Source organism: Cryptomeria japonica, chromosome 11 (assembly GCF_030272615.1).
Source record: "Cryptomeria japonica chromosome 11, Sugi_1.0, whole genome shotgun sequence".
Lineage (NCBI taxonomy): Eukaryota > Viridiplantae > Streptophyta > Pinopsida > Cupressales > Cupressaceae > Cryptomeria > Cryptomeria japonica.
In genome coordinates this window covers 620,522,539-620,532,294 of record NC_081415.1, presented here as the reverse complement: position 1 = coordinate 620,532,294, position 9,756 = coordinate 620,522,539, and the positions used below count along the sequence as shown (strand labels likewise).

The 9,756-nt window shown below is 33.4% G+C and overlaps 1 protein-coding gene across 1 annotated transcript; it reads right to left on the bottom strand.

Moving 5' to 3' along the window:
• Positions 1-1,356: 1,356 nt before the first annotated feature.
• LOC131063079 (brassinosteroid-responsive RING protein 1) lies at positions 1,357-2,049 on the bottom strand. The gene has a single exon (XM_057996853.2). It carries the CDS (start codon positions 2,022-2,024, stop codon positions 1,596-1,598), a length of 429 nt encoding a protein of 142 aa, XP_057852836.2. The 5' UTR covers positions 2,025-2,049; the 3' UTR covers positions 1,357-1,595.
• Between the last annotated feature and the right edge of the window lie 7,707 nt (positions 2,050-9,756).

The following is a 9,756-nucleotide window of genomic DNA, read 5'->3' as shown; positions in this document are numbered from 1 at the left end:
AATACCCTTATATCACAATTTGTTATTAATTGGATACTAAGAGATGTGGAAGGATAAATCTATGTAAGTGTTGAAGAAGTATTTGAAGGAGAAATGGAAGAAGAGAATTTTTTACCCTTATGTGATTCTTGTATAAAAAAATTGAAAAATAAGGAGTTGAAAGATTAGATTGTTGCAATAGAATTATGTATTTGAAATAATATAAGTTATATGCTTTGTATATATGTTATTACTATTGGAAATACATGTGTATTATGTTTAAATGAAAATTTGAACTTATTATTATTATGAAGAGGATATTATATAGGACCCTTTTTCTATCTCTTTAAGTATAGTTAAGAAAATATATATACATATTATCTCTGTATGGATGTTTTTTAAAGAGTGTGTAGTTATTTCCTTGTAAATATTGTTTTCAAAATAATTTTACTAATATAGACTAAGTGTTAAATAAAAAGCTTTCTAAAATAGAAATATAAGAAAGGAATAGATTAGAATGAAAGTTTATTCTTGATTAAATAGCTTAGCAATAATTATAGCTACATGGTAGCCTAACAATCAAGAAACAAATACATATTTACTTGCCTTAAATTCATTAAAGGCTCGCCCATATTTTTAAAACTTATGCTACTACCTCATCAAGTTTTGAAGTAACTTGTTGTATTCTCCATTGGAGAAAGAAAAAGAAACAAGAAATCACAAATCATATTATGCCAAAATTTTGCTAGGCCTTCACACACTTGTGATAGCAATATAGACTTTAAAAACCATAAAAAATGTATCCATGATATATTTTCTTGTTCAACAATTAAAAAAAAAAAATTGAAAGAAATTCAAACTAAAATTTCACTAGTACACCCATATTTTATCATCATCTCTCCTTTTCACAAAACCCCAAGTTATACAAAATAATATAATAAATAAGAAAGAGAAGGATTATAACAAAACTCCAAGTTATACAAAAGAATATAATAGAAAAGAAAGAGAAGGAATATGCCAGCCAAAAATATAATATCAATTCTCTAATAAAACTGAGATGTGAGATCCTCCTCTCTTTCATGATAGCATGTCTATTCAATTTGTGTATTTTTATTTAAATAGAATAGTAGGAAAATTGAATAGATACCTTAATAATTATATCTTTCTTGCCCCATTACATAAACAGAGCAGACGGATTCTTCGTTGGGGCGATTCGGGAAGCAAGTATTCAAATGTGTAGGGCAAATACTCTCTGTATTTTAACAAGATCCGATATTAATATATTGTCTGTATTTTTCATTCTTCAACCAAATAGAAGGGTTTGCCATTACGCATGCCATTTAAAGAGGGGCAAAATAGAAAACGTGTATTGCTTTTTAAGATTATACAGTTCATTTACCAGTTGAAGGCTTTGAATCTATTTACTGTTATCTAAAACTTTCATATCCCAGAAAATATGGACCTTGTATCGAGTCTAACATATTAGTTTCGATCAATAGATTATTGGCTGCGATTTGAAATGCCGATATAAAAATACACAGTTGAATTCTAAAGGAAAATCTCTGCCTAATATTTGGGCACTGAGATTTTCTATTACAAAGTAAATGATGGAGGAATCAGGACCATGGCTCCACATTGTCTGCTTGTGTATCGTCATTTCTTTCGCTTTTCGGAAGAAGATCTGATCTGCAGAGTGGGCACGTTTCCTTATAGTAATCTGTCCATTTGTCAAGGCACTCTCTGTGAAATATATGACGGCAATTGCAGAGCTTTCGAATTTCATCGTCTTCCTCAAATGAGCCCAAGCAAACAGCGCATGAATCATCCACCTCTGTCACCGTTAAATCTCTGAATGCCAAAACAGACAAAGTTTCTTTGATCCTGCGAGCAGAGGCAGAAGAAGCCGGAAAAGTGGTTTCAGAGGTGTGGATATTGTGCAGGCCAAGCAAAGTCAGAAGACCACAAATTCCAAAATAGATATAATCTAAGGCGAATCCCAACTTGAAGAATCGTGGGACAGCCGGAAAAACAAGAATTGGCATCATTTTATGAAACTTGCAACGCGCTGAGAAATAAAAAGCAAGAGCAGAGTAATGGGGAATGGGAGAAAATGGTGTATATAACTTCATGGAATGGAATCCAAGGGAGATTATCCTGCCAAACAAAGCAGGATCCGTCTGTCCCACCAACAATAAAAAAATACGAATACTCCCAAATTTAGGTTTGCAATTTGTTGAATAAAGGTAGCTGTAGTTCACGAAAGATGTGGGACCTTCTGCAAGCAACATTCAATTTGCATTGAAACTCTTTATTGCTAAATTCTTCTCTCCTGATGTCGCTTCACTGCAAATTCAATGTTGCTTGCAGAAATTTATGATATAACACGTGAACAATTTTATTTGAAATAAATATAAATTATGATATTATATATTCTTTTATGGAAATTGGTAAAAAAAAAAATATTTTTAAACCTAGTTGTTCACTATCTTATTTTCTATATATGTGGATGTAAAATTGATTTTGGTTAGTTGATTTGGAACGCGTTTCTAATGGCATGCGCAGCCCAAGCCAAGAAAGAAAGAAATAATGGCACTGCCAATATAATCCAAAGGAAACCCTAATTTGAAGAAACATCCCATCACCTTGAGAATGGGAGTACCAAGATATCCAATCATCTTCCTAACTTCAGTATTTTAGTCTTGCGAACTGGAAAATAAAAGCAAGAGAATTGTATGGATGCAAAGTGGGGGTTGGGAGGGATATTATAGAACATAAGTAGGCCCACAAGATTGTGGACTGAACCTCCAAAAAAAAGCTGGATTCAAATGGAAATAGGGCTGAGTAATAAGAGAATTGGCCAGTCACGTGAGCAGCCAACTACATTAAAATTGGTCAATCAAACATTATACAATAGTTTTTCACCTCATGAATATTGAAAAATATAGCGGGAAAGTTGGAAAGGTAATTGCAAAATAATCAGGAAAGTTCCAAATCTAGGAGAGATTTGTCTGAGAATCCAATATATAATTGTAAGATAGATATACGTGGGGGTTTCTGGAATATGGTGGTGTATTTATACAATCCATGGTTGTTGAATGTTGAATGTTTAAACAGCGTATACTCTAATGTCAAATGATCCTCAGTGCTTAGTCTAGTCTAATCAATAAATATTATAAGCTTAAATTATCGTATAGAAGACAAGCTAGAGTCACATAGATTGCTGTTATAAGCATTTATTACTTATAAAAAGGAAATGAGAACCTTATAATCATTTAATTTAGAGAATACATTATGGGTAATCATTTAGTTTATAAGACTTAATGATTGTAGTTGTCATAATTAGAATATTCTTACCTACAATTTTAGGTTGATTTTATCATTCTAGATTCAGATCTGGACTATGAGCTATCAATGTTTAGGTTCTATTTTTTCTATAATATAAAATAGTTTGTATGATTTATGATATTAAAAATTGGTTTGTGTTGTTATTAGTTTGTATTGAATAAGAAGTGAAACTCTTTTGTCAAATTAGGTAAGCATGTATGTCAAATCAATAACTTTGACAAAATGATTAAAGATATTAGACAACTTCCTAGAAATCAAATTCATTACATCTTTTATGTAGTAAATGCAAACCTATCATTATTTTTGTTCTTCTAAATATTGTTATGTGAATGAGAGATCTATAATGGTTATTCATTGATGTAAAATGAATGCACATGAATAGTAGACAAGCAAGTAAAGTGTACATGGGAACATTTGTACATATGAATAAGATATGGCAATCAGCATAAGATTTTGTGTAGATAAGAGCTAGGTAAAAGGGGATGAATTTAAACAAGATTGCAACATTTGTTATCATATACATGATATTGGGCTATCTAAAATTCTCTAGGGTTTTAATGGTTGTCATGTAAGGTTTATTTAAATTGAAAACCCTTGTTGCCTTAGTCTCTCAAATGTTGTTGCTTTGTTTTTTTACTTTGTTCATGACTTGCTCAACTAGTTCAAGCTGCTTAAGTTATGCTTTGAAGTCTTGAAATATCATTATCCTATCAGCCCCTTCATCTAGGATTATTAGTCACAACCTTTTCCTATTATTAAGTATTATTTTTTTTTACTACATCCTTCTAAAAGTCTTTTGGTCCCTATTGTATTTTGTAAATTATATGATTTTTTGTGAACTTTCCTAAGGGTTAATTTAAAATCCTAAAACCATAAATCCTATTGTTTTGGTTTTTAACCTAGCATTCTATTTTTTTGTTGACTAATTTGGCCTATAGCCTTTTTATTTAAGTTAATTCTAATTTCCTTGGCCTTGTTTTGATACTAGCCCCTTCATTTTTGTAAATGATTGAGCCTATTTTTATGTATTCTAATATGTCTTTGTTCAATGGCAAATATGTGTTAATATGATGGTCCCCATTTATGTCCATGTGGCATCATTTTATTGAATTGCATTCACTCTTCATGACACAATTTCTCCTTCTATGTTGGCTTGTAATCTTGTGCTATTGCATTGTTGTGACTCATGGCCTCCTTTTTTGATCATTTGTTTAATGGTGATGGCCTTGTGGGACCACTATAATGATGTAAATTATCTCTATATATATTCGAGAAAATTCTCTCTTCATAGTGTAAGATTGAAAATATCCTTATGACTTAAGTTACACTCATGCACTCTAGTGGCACATGTTTTCTCTTCAATGGATTATGTTGATAACATACCCATGGGACCACCATATGTTAGGTGGCAATTTCTTATTGTAGCATAGTGCATTTCTTCACAATATAGCTTCTTGATATTTGCTCAAATCAAAATCATGCTAATACACTAAATGGCATGTGTTGTCTATGTGGAGTAGGCCTTAATGTCTTCATTGGTTCACATTAGGCATGTGGTTTAAATAAAGTGTTGGGTAAATGAGAGTATGACAAATTTTATCTACCATTGTAATGTGACATCACTTTGAAGTGTAGGTATGATAAAATGAATTTTCTCAAAACTACACTATTGTATATTGACAACACATGGCTTCCATGGTCCCCAAATGTGCCAACATGGTATCTCCATGTTTGAGTTTAAGAATTCATTGTGGACTCCTTTCCATGACTTGGATGCACTTTAACATGTGTGAAAGCACTATTGTAGTATGGTTCCTCTTCACAATAAAACTCCATTTGTTCTTTCCCTTTCAAATCTTTGTTAATGAACTCAAATGATAATTATGTTTGAGCAAGTTGATGTGTTGTGTTTCTTTATTTAGCCCACTATGGATAGGTGTTAATGTTCTCTTGTAGAGAATCCTCTCTTCATAGCACAAATTTGATGGTGATAATTTTAAATGTTTTTACACTAAGGGGTAAATGATGCGCTAGCCATTGATATTAGCACTCTCATCAAAATCAATGGTCTAGATATTCAAATCAATGAATTAATAGTGGGAGACTCCTCTATTTCACTCATATGAGCATTTTCTACCAAAAGTGATAGATCTTTCTTTCATGTTTTTTAAGATTGTGGTTTTCAACTATTGAATTATCTTTTTCAAGCTATCAAGAAGATAATTGTAAAGCAATAAAGTGTTGTGGCAACATCTTTGAACTGTAAATTTAAATTGTGTAAGTTTTTTTTCTATTTTCTTGCACTTAAAAATTTCATTTGTTATGATTTAATTGCTAGGGTTTCATGGGTAGTGTAAAATTTGGTTAACAAAATAAGAAAATGGGTAAGTCCCCATTCTATCATGAATATAATGAAGTAGAGGACTTGATCAAAAATTGTGTCTCGGATGCTAAAGTCAAGGGGAAAATGGAATAATTGTATTTATATTCTTATAGGAGAAGAAAAAAGAAAATTGTTGCAAGTTATAAGGGTGCATTTGTAGAAGACATTGATCCAATTCTCAATAAGTAAATAATGTTGGATAACATTTTTGCCCTTGGTTATAGAATGCCTATAGAATTTGCAAAGTAGATTATAGAAGAAGAAAAAATACAAGAGAAATAAGTTGAACTAGTTCAACGTCTTGGGGTAAAAATAACTAAGGTTGTAAGGATTTCTCCTTCCCAACTAACACCAAGGAAACTAGGGAGGGTTCATCCATAAGTTTAATATTCTATAGATAATTATATGACTAGGGAAGTTGGTGAAAAATATAATTGATATTGAATAAGTTCAACAAATCATTGTTTCTCTTGAGATAGTGAAAGAGGATGGAACACCTGAAGAAATAATGTTGTTAAGCCTAAAGTAAGGAGGTAAAACTTTAAATGATGCGGGATCCCTACCATGCACATGATTCCTATTCAATAATGACTTTGTGAAATCCAAAGAGTTCGAAGGTTTATTTATTAAGAAGAAACTGGAAAATTCCTTTTTAAAGTTAAAGAAAGAAAGAGAAGAATCAACAGAGGAGGAAATGAAGTACGTTGACTTTAATATCAATAACATCACCCTTGACGAGGGGAGGAGATTGTTAAAAGAGAGTGGGTGTTTATGGCTACCAAGTTGGGATATTACATCTACAATTGCATTAGACATGATCAAAAGGAAATATGTAGATGAGGATGCACTAACCTCTAAAGACCAAGACAAAGAACTATATTTTGATTTTAGGTTTATTATAAAATTTGATCCATTAGTAATATGGGCATAGCCTCTAAAAACAAGAAACCTCAAGTTGCAAGTAATATGAACAAGCTAATAGTAAATTTAATTGTCAAAAGATTTAATTACATCATAGCTCCATATTTTGCATCCTTGGTAGTAACCATTACATTATTTAGTGAATATAGAACCAAAAAGTTACAATAAGACTTTGCAAAGCTACCAAAATATCAAGTTGATGTAAGAATACAATAGGGTACAATCATTGATTCCTCCTCAAAGAATAATGTTTGATCCTGCAACTCCTCATGCCAACTCAATAGATACTAGGAAGGCAAAGAATATGTTAAAGGAGGGAAGTAAGAAAAAAATGGTTAGCTTGGTCAACAACTATTGGGTCACAAGTTGTCATGTATTATTCAAAAACTAGATGACACATTGGCTAGTTTTTGATAAATATAAACAGGTTTTACAGGGACCTGAAACCCAGAGTTTTACAGACCAAGGCCAGTAGCCAACCAGACATTAAGCCTATGTGAAACAAGGGAAAAAACCTACACTGACCGAACACCAAAAAACAAAACAAACAGAGCCAAAAAATAGGGCAAAGCACTCAACTGAGAGAGTGCACCAATTCAGTATTCTTCTGAATAATCTTCTTGTTAATTTTCTCCAAATCCTCCATGATGAATCTGGAGGTTCCCCAGTCCTAGCTTCGTCTCTTGGTTCTAGTGCAAGAACTTGAGCTAGTCTTCCCACTAGCAGCACTTTGTCCACCCTCTAAAGCATTCTTTTTCTGTTTTTCCCCCAAGGGAGGATCACTAGCGATGGGTCTGGATCTATAGTCTGCCATCGTCGAATTGATTTTTTCCAAACCATCAGCACTACTTTGCATTGCCTCCCTACTGATTTCCACCAGATTGTTTAGGCTTTCCTTGATATCATTCACATACTCTTCCAACTTATCAATTCTACACTCATGGAAGACCTTCATAGTTTCAACATCTTGAGATATCTTCTGGATCATGCTCATGATCTTCTTAGTTTTACTAGGCCCAGGGGACTCCATGAAAGTTTCAATAATTCCCTTAATCCCATCTTTCAGGGTTCCAATTTCCTCATCCACCCACTTCCAGCAGTTTTCCTAACTTCTAGTGACCTCCAAAAATAGATTTCTCGGCACCTTCTCCTCCTTTTTCTCACCTTCATTCTCCTTATCCACATTCCCCTGTTTCTCATTATCCACATTGATGGGGATGTCCAACCTAATCTCGTGGTCCAAGTATTTGGACCCACTTGATTTGGTTAATTTCATTTTCTTTTTGGTGGGGAGGTTCAGGTCTTGCATTTTCCTACTACTAGATTTTAACTTACTTGTCGCCCACCTTGGAGGATTGGTTTTCCCACTACTGTTATTTCCAGGAGTCAACATAAGCTCCCCTTCTTTCTTCAGTCTATACTTAGGGTCCTCTGAATCCTTGATGTCACGCCAGTCCATGGCAGTACCACTATCATCTTCATCCATCTTCATGTCAAAAACAAACTACACATCAGGGTTAGCGAAAGGAAATGTGGATTTTATCCTTGGGGGAGGGTTTCACTTCATGAGCTTTGGCATATTCCATAATAAACATGATAAACCCTTCATGAAGCACAGGGTTATCCTGGTTTTCAATATGTTTAACTAAATTATTCTCCAAGGACGAAACCAAGTAGAAGGGGATGAAGATAAATCTACCATGCCTAAAATGATTTAAGATAGTAAAATGATATGAGAAAATACTAGCATATCTACCATAAACGGTGATGTATCTCATGATGAATTTTTTCATATCAGCCCAGAGGGAAATCAACTCTTTCCTATTGTAGCCACCGTCTGCCATTTTTTAAACCCTTTGTCGTTCCTTTTCCATATATCATAAAAGGCATTGATGGCTTCCTCACCCGACTTCTTGTATCTATAAAATTTCTTACCTTTCATATCCAGACCAGTAACAATGGCAACCAAGGTTTCGTCAACTTGAAACACTACACCGGAAGCAGCCAGCACGCCCTTATTCCAACCTTTGACAAAGCTTTTCATAACCAGGGCATAATGACCATGCAGTCTCTCCAAAAAGGGCACCATCCCACCATCATAAATTTCCTCCTAAACCTCCTTATTCTTCTACCACTTATCATATATTCCAACATATCTGCCATCTATTGATAGTATCCCATTCCTCCTAGCTAGACTCAAGTGGAGGATCATTTTTCCTACCAGGACAATAATTAAGAAAGTTTTCCTTAATAGCATTCCTTATTCTGATAGCCACAACAAGAGCATTGGACTCCATATCTTTGAAAACCCTATTATTTCTTTCCTTCCAAATACCCCAGGCAATGTGAGGTAGGGATAAGTTCCACAAAATACCAATCGCATGGTTGCCATAAGGTCACTTCCATTGGTACCAGAAGTTTTGTATAGAATCTGGGGGGATCCAATTAATATTCCACAAGTTGAGAAAGAAGGCCCAAATATCCCTAACATAGGAACAATGTAAGAGCAGATGATCAACCTTTTCAGTTTCTTCTTTACATTAAAAAACATCTATTAGTGATGGGGATCCCACGTTTTTAGTTTTCCTTAATAACTTGAGAAAAGGCATATACTAACCATGTACAAAATGAAGCTAATTTTGGAGATATTTTGAATAGATGGATTCCACATTTTCTATTAATGGGAGGTATCTTTATGTATGTCAAATTCTATCCAAGTTCTCGTATAGAATTGTCAATTACTCATGAGGTATTAGGAATGATAAGTGGCATATATTCTTTTCAAAGTCGGACAGACATTCAGTTGAAGGAGTAATTGAATTCTTTTGAATATTTGGAGGAGGATTTGATGCCTGAAATTTTATATGATCATGGTGAAGTAAAGGGTGAGTGAAATAAGTTGGGTCTTGTTTTTGGAAGAAAAAAAAGTGGAAGTTTTTTCCCTGAAAAACTAAATTTTGTCATAGTTGGAGTAGAAATTTGAAGCACTTTCACATAGAATCTTAAGAAAGTCCAATAATTTAAAATGTCATTTTCTAAGTCAGTTTATTCTAATACCTAGATGCTACAAATTAAATTTATATAGGTGGTGTATTGTAAATTATGCTCCTTTAATTAATGACTCCAAT